Raw genomic sequence first — 13,937 nt, forward strand, 5'->3', positions numbered from 1 at the left:
CAGGGATGATCCTGGTTCCTCGGGGCAGCTGATGAGTCAGCGTGCACACAGCAGGGACACAGCTCCATATTCCCGCATTTATACCTTCTCTCATCCAACATACTGCTAGCATTTGAGTTTCCTGGTTGCTGGAATTGAAGGGTTTTTTTCCCCCCTGTGTTTTTCTGTGCGTATTTTCAGTGGGCACTGTAAATGTTACTTGATGTTGAAAAGGAAAGGCTATTCAGGAATTCTGAGCTTGCATAATTCCCAGATTTGTCTAGACAGATACTTTCCATCTGGATGATGCAGGCAATACCACATGGACACGAGAGTTCCTGTGTTACTTAATGCCGTCCTTTTTATTTATTCATTTCTACACTGTTTTACAGGATGAGCACAGGCACAAGGCTGCAGCTGTAAAGGGAACAAGGATTTGTAGCTAATCCTTCAGGAGGCAGCTCTCAAACAGCTCCTGCATGTTGTGTAACTGCTGGAGTCCCTCTGGTTTCTCTTTCCTTTTATGAAGCATGAGACTTCCATGTGTGGTTCATATCCTGTGAGGGGAGAAGAAAAATATTTTCCTGTGAGCTGCCCTGGCTCAAGGCTTCCCATCAGCATCACCCGTCCTTGGGTTTGCACAGCTCAGGCTGTCTGGAACCGCTGGCTGGTGCCAGTGCTGTGGAGCTCTCCCCTTCCATGCTGCTCCCGGATCATTTGGGAGAAGGGCAATCCTGGACCTGAGTCAGAAAGGAGATTTAATTAATCAGCATAGCAGGCACACACACAGACACACCCAAGTTTCATTTTTCCCGGACAAAATGTTGGCAATCACTGAGCATCCTGAAAAAAACAGGCTGGTTCACAGCTGTTGGGCGGAAGTATCCTGGACCTGAACTGGATTTATCAAGTAACAAAGCCTTCCTGACCCTCTGTAGTCTATGCAAAAGGCAGCCTGTGTGGCCACACCAAGGCGCTGCTTGACTCTGGTCCTGAGGTCACCTCACCACAGCACTGAAGGATTTCCACCCCCTCAGGCACCACTTTTCTGTTGCAGCATTCCTGAGGACTCCCGGGCAGGGCCAGGTTCACAGCCAGGTTACACCAAGGGTGACCTTTTGTTCCAACTGCTCACTCCCCAAATACGATGAGTTCGGCTTGGCACCATTTGCCTGAGGTCTTCCTGACCTGCCTGGGCCAAAAAGAAAGGGTGAATTGGTGGGTGTTAAGGGACAACATGTGGGGAAATCATCTGCAAGTGCTGGAGATGCAGAAGGGAACTGTGTAACCCCAAAGGCGCTGTAAGCTGTTCCGTTTACTACTTTCTCTGCAGTAAACCTTGGCAGTGAACTTGTGTTCATCTGCCCGTCGACCATCCACGTGAAAACTTCTGCTTCTAGAGCTGGGTTACTTTGAAGCTGCGTTTTTTTGAGAGCTCTGTTTTAAATGACTGAGGGTGGTTTCGTCCCAGTCCCCCTGGTTTGCCTGCTGTCCCAGCCTCCAGGCACAAGAAGCCAGTGTAAAGGAGGTCCTCGTGCAAGTGACCTCGATTCCAGACGGACAGGATGGAGACTGAGGGCAAGCTGTGCCTGTTCCAGATGCGGAACCAACACCCAGAGGCAGCGGGAGACTCAGCTGGGGTTGGGGCAGAGGTCTGCAGCTGGCCTGGGTCCCTTGGTGCAGCCAAGAGCATGCGTCGTCCCCTCCTGCTGCTGCAACATGGTCTTTGTTTTGCCATTGGCAAGCTGCCGATGCCCCATCCGGCTCCTTGGACATCAGAAAGATATCAGCTCAGGAGGCTGCTTTCCGGAGGGTTTGTGTGTGCACACGGAGAAACGCCCATCCCGATGGGGCTGGGCACCCCGGGCCAAGGTTTATGCAGCACTGTGGTGCTGGAGGAGGGTGGGGAGAGAGCCGAGCATCAGCTAACGAGTTCTGGGAACCGGGAAAGGAGGCTCCAGGCCCTTGTGTGAACAAAGCCAAACGCGGGCAAATAGCCATGAGCCACTGCCATGTACTTCCTACGTGCCTATCTCCCTCTCATCCAGCCGTTCCAGCAAAATAGCCATGATTTATCTGCTTCTTCGGCAGAAACCACTAAAGACTAAAAGAGGAATTCACACACTTGGAAACAAGTAAAGAGTGAACTGGCAGTGGTGGCTTGTTCTAAACACAGTGGGTCACATGTGCTTGAAGCAAGATTTCCAACATCTGGACAACATGACATGTACTCCCAGGCAAGGCGAGTCCTCCTGGGGCTTGGGGTGGACTTGTGCAGCTTGGAAAGCTGGAGTGCAGCTGGTTTTGGGAAGCTCAGCAAGCTTGCTCTGTCGTCCCACACGCCTCTGCACGGCCTTTCTTTTGGCTGGGTCTTAGGCAAAGCCCAGGCTGCTCTGTATTTAATCTTCCATGTTTTGTGTATCCACAGGGACTGTGAAACACTGCTTGTTTACCCTTTGGCCTTGCTAGCTCACAGGCTTAAAGAACTTTGTGAGCCAGATCCCTGGCTGACAGTATTCACTGCTGGTCCGTGGGCCTTGGTGAAGTTTCCAGCCTTGCATCAGAGGGAGGCCTGGCTTGGCGTTGGGATCGGCATGGAGAAGGCATTGTGACACGGATGTGTCAGGTCAGCATGCTGTGGCTACAGCAAACCATCCAGAGACAGCAGGAATGGGGATGAAGTGAGATGAAAGGAAAACTCTCCAGCAGGATGACTCTGACTTCCCCATCTCCTCTTGTGGAGGGAAGAGCAAGATCCTTTTTGCTGTCTGATTCACCTTCACAGCCTGTGGGAGACACATGATCCCTGTTAGGTCGGTCTTTTTTCTGTTTCAAAATCACAACTCTCCGGTGTTTGTGCAATCCCCAATCCCCCCCCCCCCCCCTCCCCAACACTAAATTTATTTGGGGCTTACTCTCTGGCACACGGGCAATGCTGGCAGCAACACGAATTGGAGCGTTCCTGACAGGAACGATAGGACGCAAGGGGGACGCACGGGCCGGGCGAGCGGGGGCGGTGCGAGCCCGCCCGCCCTGTCCCCCGCCCCAGCCGCCGCCGCCGCCGCGGAGAGGGAGGGCCGGGCCGGGCCGGGCCAGGCGAGCCGCGGTGGCGGCGGCGAGGGGCGGCCACTCCGGCGAGCGGCAGGACGGCAGCGACCGCCCGCGCTCTCCGCCGCCCGCAGGCTCCATGGCCGGGGCCGTGCCCTTGCTGCTGCTGCCGCTGCTGCTGCCGCCGCTGCCCGCCGCCGCCGCGCCGGCTGCAGGCGAGCCGTCGTGCCACGGAGCCTTCGATATGTACTTCGTGCTGGACAAGTAAGCGGGGAGGGAGAGGCGGGCGGGGATGGGGGAATCGCCGCCATCGGGGATCGGGGCGGCGGCGGCGCCGCTTTTGTTCGGGCGCTGCGTGGGGCTGAGGGGCCGCGCGCGCGGGGGGCGCGAGGGGCGCTGAGGGGCCGCGCGCGCGGGGGGGGGCGATGAGGGGAGGCGGCGGGAAACACACCGAGAGGGGCTCGGCAGGAAGTTCGGGAATCCCGCCGGGACCTCGCTGAGGGGATGTGGAGAGGGGCCGCTGGAAGTTCTCCCGGAGGTGCGTTTGCGGCCGGACACGTTGGAAGAGCGAGCGGCGGCAGCATCTGCCACCCGCCCCGGCGCGGCGGCCGGGCTTTTGTGGGGAAGTTCGGCGGCCGCGGTCGCCCTCTTGGCGAGGGGGGAGCGGGGCCCGGGCCGCCTCACCGCCGGATGCGCTACAAATCGCGACAAACTTACCGGCAAGAGCTGGCGGTATCTCAAGATTTTTGGAACAGCGAATATCCTCAGTTTCTCCCCGAAATGTCACCCCAGATCAGGCCGCTGATGTGCTCTGGTTTTCCCTTCTAGGTCTGGGAGCGTGGCGACGAACTGGCGAGAGATATTTAATTTTGTAAATCAGCTGACAGAAAGATTTGTGAGGTGCGTGGTGCTGCTTGTGACACCTGAGGTGATGCTGGGGTAATTCTGGGCTGTGTTAAAACCTCCCCCCCCCCCCCCCCCCACGTGCTTTTGCAAGCAAGCTCAGGGGATGTGTTTCACAAACATATTAAAAGTTTGGCTTCTAAGACCCAAATGGCTGGAAAATATTGGAAGCTTTTACATTATTTTCTTGTGCCTGGAGCTCAGCAAAAAGGTGACGATATGTATCTTTAAATAGGTAATCTCTTAAATGACTCTCAGATGTGATTTAAAGTTTTTTTCAAACTTGTTTTTCAATATACCATGTGCCTAGTTTCTGATGGAGTACTGCTCAAATTCCATGTTTGGAGATCTGTATAAAGAAGCAGTCTGAACACATGGAAACTTATGTGTAAATGTATAGCACAGGTCAAAAGGAAGACAGCAGTGTTAAAGCTCAAACGCAGAGGAAGCCCATGCCATGTAACCAGGGCATTTGTTTTACTTACATGTAATTAACTTTGTTACTGTCAGCAGTGTTGCCGGGCAAGTCCAGCTCCTCTTGAAATAGTTATAAATCCTGGCTGACTGCTCTGTACAAACAGCTGAGGATTGCAGTGCTTTGCTTTAAAAAACCCTACAACAAAATCCAGAATAAACCAAAGTAATCCCCCACCATACACAGGCAGAGATGGTGTGGTAGGTTTTGCTAAGGAAAACTGAGTGCAGAGTGCAGTTGTGATCTTGGCTTGCTAATAAAAGGGTACAATTAGGCTTTTATAACTAAATATTGCTTATTTTCATCTTGTCAAAAGCAAATCTTCTGTAAACTTACATAAAACTTCTGTCAAGGGGGTGACAGAAACTTTTCAAAGTTGTTTAGTAAGCTCTGGAATTAAAAAAAGAAAACAACAAAAAACCAATGGGAAAAGAGAGCCTGATATCAAAGCAGGACTTCTTTTGGTAGGTGGTAAAACATTTGCCCCCCCTGAGAGGGTGGCGCTTGTTCAGTGGAAATCTTTCAGTTCACCATCTTCTCCAGCCAAGTGACACTCCCTCTTGCAACACTTGTGTGGAGGTCTGGCTGCACTCCCATCCCAGAGTCCGAGTGCTCACAGAGGAGGCATGGATGGGCTGGCTTGTGGAGAGAATGGTTCTGTGGGGATCTTGAAGAGAAGTTGTCTAAAACATAACTTGGAGGCTGTTGCACATGGAGGCGCATCTCCGACAGGAAAGTCTCACGGTAATCGGTAGGCGGTGATGCAATTACCAGAGGTGGGGATGGCAAGTACTTGGTTTTTTTTTGGCAGTTCAAAAGGGTGATAATCCCTTGGTTTCAATTCTGATTTAATTTAGAGCATCTCAGATTTTGGTATGCAGAGCCATTATGGATAGACTGCAAGCCTGGATCTTAAATCCAAGGTCCGTGCAGTTCTCTGCAGACTTGCAGTATTTATATTCCCTTGATGTCAATAATTTTAAGTTGCATCATTGACATCAGTGAACTGAAAACATACGGCCCTTCAGCTTTACAAGTGTTAAGTCCTTACTAATCTTAACGTGATTAATTAATGCTGATACTCATACACAGTGAATTACAAAGTTATTGAATATATTAAAATTGTGATGAATAAAATTTAAAATCATGTAGGAGAAATGTTACAGCTTACCTTGGGAAAGTTCCTGTCTTGGGCCTCCAGAGCATCAGAGCAACTCCTAAGCATTTTCCATTGCTAATTAGATATGATTCCCTGTAACCTTGTGCAAAGAAAGGAGGTGACCTTCTCAAAAATAAATTTAAAGAAAAAGAAAAAAGGATTTAATTCCTTAATAAAATGAATTCATACAACACTGCTTTTTACCATGACATTTCCTGGATGCTTTTAGGGAAGAAGTTTTCAAGTCTCATAAGTGTCTGGTCAGAGAAACAAAACCAGTCTCACTCTGGAAGAGTCTGCATGCTGCTTTCTCAGGCTTGAGGCAGTCAGTAGGTGCTGGTTCTGTGACTGGGAGGATTTGATAAACAGAGCTGGAAATAGACATTGTGTCATCCTGAAAGAAAAGGGAAAATTGACAGGGTCAGTCTCAAAGATGGGAAATGTGTCTGGTTAGCACCCACAGGAGCAGGAGGGAACCAAGTGGTTTCCTTGCCTTGGTGTTACACTAGTGTCCCTGACAATTCCAAAGGATGTGCTTTACCTTCTGTGTGTGGGAGGCCACATCACTGGAGACCAGTCATGTGGGAGAGAGTAATAATTCTGCTACTTTGTTCCCCAAGCGTCTGGGTAAGGAGAAGATGGGCAAAAATCCTTTAACTCCTCTCATTTTGTGTTTGTAGTTCAGAAGTACGTTCCTAGGCAGCTGGAGGATAAAGATCATGTGAATGAAACCTGAATAAGTGAATGAAATGCTGGGCATCTGTATGTTTCTCTGAAATGTGTTTTTGCCTTCTTTCCCTTTTCTAAAGCCCCAAGATGAGATTGTCATTTATCGTGTTTTCCACCCAGGCACACGTCATTATGCCGCTAACTGGAGACAGGTTAGTGCACTGCTTTTTTTAATTTCCTTCCTCCCTCCCTTCCTCTGCCCTTACTGAATCAGAGGAGCAGTAACAGATACAGAACAACAACTGGTATCTCTAAGTGGTGGCCAGTCATGAAGTCTCCCTACAGAGCTGATTTAATTTTGTGACCATATCGTTGGATAGCCATAAAAAAGGAAGGAGAGGAATGATGAGAAACAAATCCTTGATGTTAACTCTGCCACTGCTTTGCAGAAAAACCACCAGTAATGTTTTCATCTCTGTGTGACTCTGCATCTCCCTTGGCATAGCGCGAGAATGATTCTTCCATTTGCTTTTGTAAAGCAGCGTCCCTAGAATGGTTATCAGGAGTTTTTCGTGTCTAGGAAAAGCATAAAATGGTAAATAAATGTTTCCCATATTCTCACATAAGGTAAGTATCTTGTTTTGTATTTCCTAATCTGGACTTCAGAATCTGTTTTAGACAGTAGGGTTGGTGCCACTTGAAGGGTGTGAGGTCTTTCTGGCGCTGTGGTGATGTACGGATGCGCCTGAACTTTCACTGGATGGTTTCAAAGGCATTGGAATTCAACGCTGCTCACTCTGATTTCTAAAGCAAGTAAGGATTAGCTTAAGGATGGGTGGGGGGAAACAAGGAGGGGAAATGAGAGGAGAGGAGAGGAGAGGAGAGGAGAGGAGAGGAGAGGAGAGGAGAGGAGAGAGGAGAGAGGAGAGAGGAGAGAGGAGAGAGGAGAGAGGAGAGAGGAGAGAGGAGAGAGGAGAGAGGAGAGAGGAGAGAGGAGAGAGGAGAGAGGAGAGAGGAGAGAGGAGAGAGGAGAGAGGAGAGAGGAGAGAGGAGAGAGGAGAGAGGGGAGAGGGGAGAGAGGAGAGAGGAGAGAGGAGAGAGGAGAGAGGAGAGAGGAGAGAAGAGAGAAGAGAGAAGAGAGAAGAGAGAAGAGAGAAGAGAGAAGAGAGAAGAGAGAAGAGAGAAGAGAGGAGAGAGGAGAGAGGAGAGAGGAGAGAGGAGAGAGGAGAGAGAAGAGAGAAGAGAGAAGAGAGAAGAGAGAAGAGAGAAGAGAGAAGAGAGAAGAGAGAAGAGAGAAGAGAGAAGAGAGAAGAGAGAAGAGAGATGTTGCAAAAATAGTTACCGAACTCACAGAAATTGGGAAATCGTCTTCTGGAATGAGTGCTCTCAGCGGAGGACAGTGTCAGAGTCCTTCGGTGTCCTCTCCGCCTTTTCAAAACCAGCACGACCTCTGCTTTCTCCCTTCTGTCCAGAAGCTACTGCAGTGCACAACCTTCTGGGTTTTGAACACATGGGTAAACCATTTAGGAATCATTCCACAGAACTGTGGCAGGGTGGAAGTGAGGTGGTCCTTCCTTTCTGCTCTCGTTAGTAGGGTCAGTGCAAAATGTGGTCTGCTGTAGTTGGTTAGTTCTGCTGTGGGTTTGTTTGTTTTAAATACTACATAACAGCAAGTACAAGACTTCCTAAAAAGACCTGCCACTGGCAAAAGACATGTGTCACCCCACAGAAATGTAGCTGACATCTGAGACGTCTAAAAACTCAATTCTGAGCCCCTTCTCTTTTAGCATTTAAAAAGTGGTCTGACTTGAGCACAGCCACTTCACCCCATCAGGATGGTGATATCGAATCTGCTCTCTGTGGGCAGAGACAAGCCTATAAGCCATTTTTCCAGATGGCTTGAGAGGGGTCAGGAAAGGACACTTAAGCCTGTTCTGAGGCCTGCTGAAGTCAATGAGGTCCTTTCTCTCCATTTTAATAGGCCGTCAGTAGCCTGTTCCTTATCAAGCATGAGAGGCAGCACTGATAGCACACAGACCATTTGAAATGCTGGGCAGGGTGCTGGAACCCCGCCACGGGGACACAAGCGTCTTTTTCATTGCCTGTCTGTGGCACACTTGGAGCCACAGACAGAATTGTGTTTTTTTCAGAACATCGTGTAAAGCACACAAAGAACCTCTGCAGTTCTAGTGGGTTCCCTTGGGGGACTTGGCTCTAGTTCAGGTCTGGCTGATCTCTTGCGAGTGTGTCAGGGGAAGGGAAGTGCCACCCTTCTTGTTCAGGAGGAATTACAAGGAGAAGGGAGAAGGAGACTGGTAACTGTGACCACATGTACATAGGTAAGGACGGATAGATACAGTTGGAGCAGCTGTCCTTTTAAATACTAAAGAAGTCAACAGAGGAAAAATACTGAGACTGCCTGGCCCCCATTGTTCACAAAAGATAAGGATGCTAAGCGCAGTGCAGTTCTGGGGATGGGTGTTTGTGGGGGTGATTATGGGATATTATGGCTTGTTACATGCACTTTGGACTTGCAGGCATGTTTTCGCCCTGGCCTACCTGCTAATTCCACAATTTCTTCCCAGCAGTTAGATCAAAGTAGGGCAGTATTTTTTGTTTGGAGAGCCTTAGCCTTCTGATTGTTTGGGCAAAGTTCTTGCTGGGTTTACTACACAATAAAGCTGTGGGTATAAAGAAGGCCACAGAATAGTGCCGAAGCCCCCAAATTGCCAAATATTTTTTGAGTGTGAACAGTGCTCTGTGACTAACTCTGGAAAGAGAAGTCATTGTTAATCACAGTACACACAATGCTATAATAAATCCATAGACTAATAACAACACCCAGATGGAAAAGCCTTCTCACGATGGTTTAAGCCCATTTGAAACACACACGTTTGTGAAGTTCAGCTGGAAACTGTGCAATAAGTGGTAATCAAAGATTGGTGCTCTCACCTTTGGGTTTCAGTGTTGGAAAGCAAGTGGTTTGGGACAGTGGATCCACTCAGGAATACTACCCAGCTGGCACGATGTTGCCTTTGTTCTCTTTTGGCCAGCAGCAGTCCAGGTTTCTGTGAGCCTGCTTTGGCAGCACTGACCGGTGCCCGTGGCCAGGATGAGCCCTGCTGCCTCTGCCTGGGTGAAACTCCCACCAGAGATAAAGAGAGATTGTGTTAGTGAAGGTGGAAAAGTAGGACGCTTGAGTACCTGGTATATGACCAACTGTACCGTCCTTGTCCCTAGTCCGGCAGTGCACTTACTGCTCCTGGTTTCACAGGGACGTGCAAGACATGGATGCGCTTGGAGGCTCAGTCACGTGAGCTTCCCCTGCTACCGGTTGGGTCCAAAACAGCTTGCCAAAACAGACTCATCTGCAGTGAGTGCGTTCTGCTGGGTGTATCAAGTATAGCAGAGTTGGCCATTGATGTGGTTTCCATCTGGAGCCTGTGCAGGAGGCCTCAAGTTTGAAGCAGAGTAATTACTATAATTGAAGCAACCCTCTGTAGTATTTAAGAGGCCTAGAAGGCATGAGCCTCCTCCAAATGGCGCATCTGAGGAGGCTCATGCAGGGTTTCCTTTCACTAGTACAACAGCTCGCCTTGTCAGGGATGCAGCCATCCCTTTTTGTCAAAGAACACTTCCCCTCTTGGTTTCACTGACATGTCGGTGTGTTCTCCTGTTTACTGTACGGCCTTCTTAGCAGTAAACCCCGAGTACCTGTTCCGTTTGCCTTCGTTTGCTCGAGATGAGCCCGTTGCCTTGCAGCACCCAGCCACATTTCTCACTATAAATACATGCTCAGTGAGAGCCACCATCTCCTGCCAGCACTCGTATGCTCAACACACTGAGATAATTCAAGATTCCAGCATTTCAGTAGGTGGAATGCACCACGGGAAAGACATACAGGATACTGTCCCCCACCCAGAGGAGCTAAGAACACCCGTTCTGGAATCTGTGTGGATATTAACAGCTGTGTTTGCCTGGCTGCTGCTGGAAGAGCTGTCTGAGGCAGTTACACAGCTTAGAGAGAGAACAGACGGGGTAGCTATTAAAAATTAGTTGTGCCTGTGCTAAAACACAGAAATGGGCTGCAGCACATATGCTGAGTGGGGAAAAGATATTAAATTTGCACTTATTCAGCCCAAACACAGACAGGCTGTGAGTTGCTGATTCTGTTTTGCCTCTTCCACCTCCCTCCCTTTTCTGACTTGCACCACAAAGCCAGTGGCCCTCAGCCTTTGTTAGTATTCCTCAGCTGTGCTGTGAGATGTCCAGGCATCCAAGCTGAGGGCAGGGCTCTGCTGTCAGGGTACAGATGAGTTATAAAACCAGAACTTCCCTGGGGATTTCCATGGCTACCAAAAAGCCTTACAGAAACTAGAGAAAGGGAAGTTGTGAGAGCACTGGGGAGCAGGAACAGGGGTCCTGAGTGCTGTGGCTGGTTGACTGCCGAGTCCCATTATTGGGACAGTGCAGGCAGGCATGAACCCCCGTGCCCAGCCTCCAAACCAGCCAGGGGTGAGTTTTAGTGTGATGGAGCTCACCTCTCCTGCTGGTTCTGGGGCCCCAAGTCCTGCATCCACACTGGCCTTCTGACATCTGGACTAGGACCCGCTTGCACTTGACCAGCTTGGAGAATGCGTGGAGCGAGTTCACATCTGGCTGCATCTGTCTAGGTCTGTCTTAGTGCAGCTGTGCCCTGAGGGCAAGAGATGGTGCCTGATTAAATGCAGCTAAAAAAACTCATGCTACCAAAGATTTTCCTGGAACCCCTTGTAGGCAGAGGCCTGGCAACACCAGAGATTGCTGTGTGACCGGGTCACAAGACATTGCAGATAAATAAAACCGAACTGATTGTACAAAAGCTATTTTTGCAAAATGAAATCTGTTTCAGAAAACTGGGACTTGAGTTGCTGCTTGTTTCTTGGCAGCAGAGCACTAACGCCTGTGATGTGCTGCCACTCATTTCTGGCAAGCACCAACTCTGTGGTTTATAATCTGCGTTCGTACATGATCACTTGCAAGTTGTTTCTATAGATGCTGAATGTAAAATATTTGGATCAAACAGATTGTATTATCTTACATAACTTGTTCCCTTCCATACATTCAATGCCACATTTCTCTTTTACTCCCTCCTCTCCCTGATTGTCTCAGTGGATCCTGTGATGGGGAGCTTATTCCAGCTATGGACTGTACTTTGGAACAGAGCTGCTAAACATAGAGGAAGCCCATCCGTGGAACAAATGACGAGTGGGTGGCGTTCAGGCAGTGTGGCATATGCATTCTTTCTCATTTGGTCTGGGCTAAGGAAAGCTTTCACGCATCCTGCGATGTATTTTCCCTCCATCTCCTCACCCCTGCTGGGTTCCTCTTTCTCACCTAGATTTGTCACAGTGTTCTATATATTCTGGCCCAAATTTTGCCCCTTCTTAGTTTTCGCTTATCCTTTCCTAGCATGACTTTCCATGGACTTCGCTGAAACTGCGCTTGCAGAAGAATGAAGGCCCTCCAGATTTGATTCTTTCAGTAGTCTCTCTGCCTTTGTTCCCCCCACTCGTGCTGTTTTCACTGGAAATAATTCCTGTGGTACTGTCTATCGACTTCTCCCCTTTCATCCCCATAGTTAATGAGCACCTTGTAGATGGATCTGCTGTACTGCTCATGAGAAATCATGGTGCAGATGTATTCTCCTGCTAAATCTAAGTGAGCTGTGGATCTGTGTGGGATGTCTTACGAAAGGTCACACGAAAAGGTAGTGACAGTAAAAAATGAAAAAACTACCCTCAATCCTGCTCTTTTCCCATGGGCACAAAAGGTGTCTTGCAAATGCTGCCTTTGCCTATTGATATTTTCTTCAGGGCAAAGGTTTTAATTATTGCAGTTCAGTTCTATGTGATTAAATTCCTGCATATTGGCCTGGAAGATTTCTGTTGAAATAGAACTGCTGTTTTGGGGGATTTCTTTGATTGCGGTGTGATTGGAAGCAAAGTTGGTTTAAAGTAGCAAAACAGACCTAATGTAACAGAATTTCCACTGGGCTGTGTAATGCTGAGGTTTTACCACCTCTTTGCAATGTCTGCTCCACCTGAACATTTTCTTTGATTCCAGCTTTTTGACTCACTGAAGCATATTGCGTTAGATAGGTCTGAAATACCTGTTTGCACAGCGCCACTTCTGTCATGAATACACAGTCTGCCTCCATGTGGGATGCTAGCTAAAGGCTCTAATTTATAGCTTTTCATTTCAGTTCTCCTTGAGGACAAATACTTTTCTTCAGTTGATAAATTACACCCTTTCCCCTCTTCAGGTCACACTAATGGCCTCTTACTTTTTTTTTTGTTTGCAGAGAGAAAATCAAGAAAGGTCTTAAGGATCTGGAGGAGGTGATACCAGCAGGTGAGACATACATACATGAAGGACTAAAACAGGTAGGTTTTACTCATCTTCTTGCAATCAACACATCCTCTGTTCTCATCCTTTGGGTAACAACCTGTAACATAAATGGATTGATTGTACACCTCAGTCTGTTACGCTCAAATCTTTCTGGTTGCCTAAGTGGTCCCAGGGTTGCCCAGACACTCTGCAAATCCCATGCAGAAGATGATGAGCCATCACAGCAATTTGCCATATGGAATTTCTCTGACTTGCTCCTTCTCACAGAGCACAGATCTGTGTCGTGGATCTCAGAGCTCACCCAGCATCCCAGTGTCATCGTAAATAGTCACATGCAGCTCGGTAGGGCTGCAGGGCTTGTGGTGCCTTCCAGAGCGCTCTCCTTGGGGAGAGTTTACCGCACAGAGCAGCGTTTGCGAGACAAACACTCTTCATTTTGCACTGTCTTAATTACGGAGCTCCCAGCTGCTTATATTTTCTTAGTTCAATTTTGGTGAAAGCCCTGGCCCTGAAGGTGAGGGTGTAAGCTTTCACTGTTACAGATGAATCAGTTCTTCCTCTATGGCTGTAGAGCCACATTCGTAGCCATGATCTGTGCACTGAAAAGCTGGGCAAAGAGAATTTTGTTGCTGTTTTAAGAAAAAAAATAGTTTAAAGTAATTCTTTTTATATCTTGGAACCTACTGACTGCATTTGAAATCTGGGGGATAGCAAAGGAAATCCTAACAGTGGATTTGAAGAGATCTGTCCTGGAAGAGCTGTGTGTTGGCAAGGGTTGATGGCTCAGTGACCCCAGTGCTTTGGAGATGGGCTCAATGGTGGCTGGAAAGGACTGATGAGGGATTTCCCTGCTGGTAGTGAGTTCAAGGGAGTCAGAGGATTGTCAGGAGAGAGAGGCTTGAGGTGAGGATGAGGCTGTTACTTCAGATGTTGTATTAGATGCTTAGAAGATGCATCACGGTTAAAAGTTTAGGTGTGGTTTTCAGGTGGATAATTTTTTTTTGTTGTTTTCAGGCCAATGTGCAAATTGAGCAGCAAGGGGCCTCGAGGTTCTCTAGTATCATCATTGCACTGACCGATGGCAAGCTGGATGGTCAGATTCCCTTGTATGCAGAGAAGGAGGTGAGCATGAGCTGGAAATACGTCATGCTCTGCAGAGTTTGGGTGCTGCCTGTTGAATAAATAAAATGCTTATTTCTCTGTTCTATGATGCCACAGGCAAGGAAATCCAGAGAGCTTGGAGCGAGAGTTTACTGTGTTGGTGTCCAGGATTTTGAACAAGAACAGGTAAGAATAAGAACATTACTATTTTAG

The 13,937-nt window shown here is 48.4% G+C and overlaps 1 protein-coding gene and 1 long non-coding RNA gene across 3 annotated transcripts in view; one reads left to right on the plus strand and one right to left on the minus strand.

The window, feature by feature from the left end:
• Positions 1 to 337: 337 nt before the first annotated feature.
• LOC138109239 (uncharacterized) lies at positions 338 to 12,027 on the minus strand. 2 transcript variants are annotated; one of them, XR_011150371.1, is made up of 8 exons: positions 9,186 to 12,027; positions 7,585 to 7,728; positions 6,106 to 6,267; positions 5,769 to 5,958; positions 5,577 to 5,664; positions 4,416 to 4,543; positions 3,745 to 3,876; positions 338 to 2,765 (listed from the first exon to the last, which is right to left on the minus strand). It is a non-coding gene; the product is annotated as an uncharacterized lncRNA (long non-coding RNA). The 2 variants fall into 2 exon arrangements; XR_011150372.1 differs by lacking the exon at positions 6,106 to 6,267.
• ANTXR2 (ANTXR cell adhesion molecule 2) overlaps positions 3,037 to 13,937 on the plus strand; it is a 79,733-nt gene continuing 68,832 nt past the window's right edge. The window contains exons 1-6 of the mRNA XM_069012314.1: positions 3,037 to 3,291; positions 3,856 to 3,927; positions 6,374 to 6,445; positions 12,577 to 12,658; positions 13,638 to 13,745; positions 13,842 to 13,910. Of these exons, the coding sequence (XP_068868415.1) occupies positions 3,167 to 3,291; positions 3,856 to 3,927; positions 6,374 to 6,445; positions 12,577 to 12,658; positions 13,638 to 13,745; positions 13,842 to 13,910 (528 nt within the window). The 5' untranslated portion in view covers positions 3,037 to 3,166. The remainder of the gene's footprint in view (positions 3,292 to 3,855; positions 3,928 to 6,373; positions 6,446 to 12,576; positions 12,659 to 13,637; positions 13,746 to 13,841; positions 13,911 to 13,937) is intronic.

Source organism: Aphelocoma coerulescens, chromosome 4, assembly GCF_041296385.1.
Source record: "Aphelocoma coerulescens isolate FSJ_1873_10779 chromosome 4, UR_Acoe_1.0, whole genome shotgun sequence".
Classification (NCBI taxonomy): domain Eukaryota; kingdom Metazoa; phylum Chordata; class Aves; order Passeriformes; family Corvidae; genus Aphelocoma; species Aphelocoma coerulescens.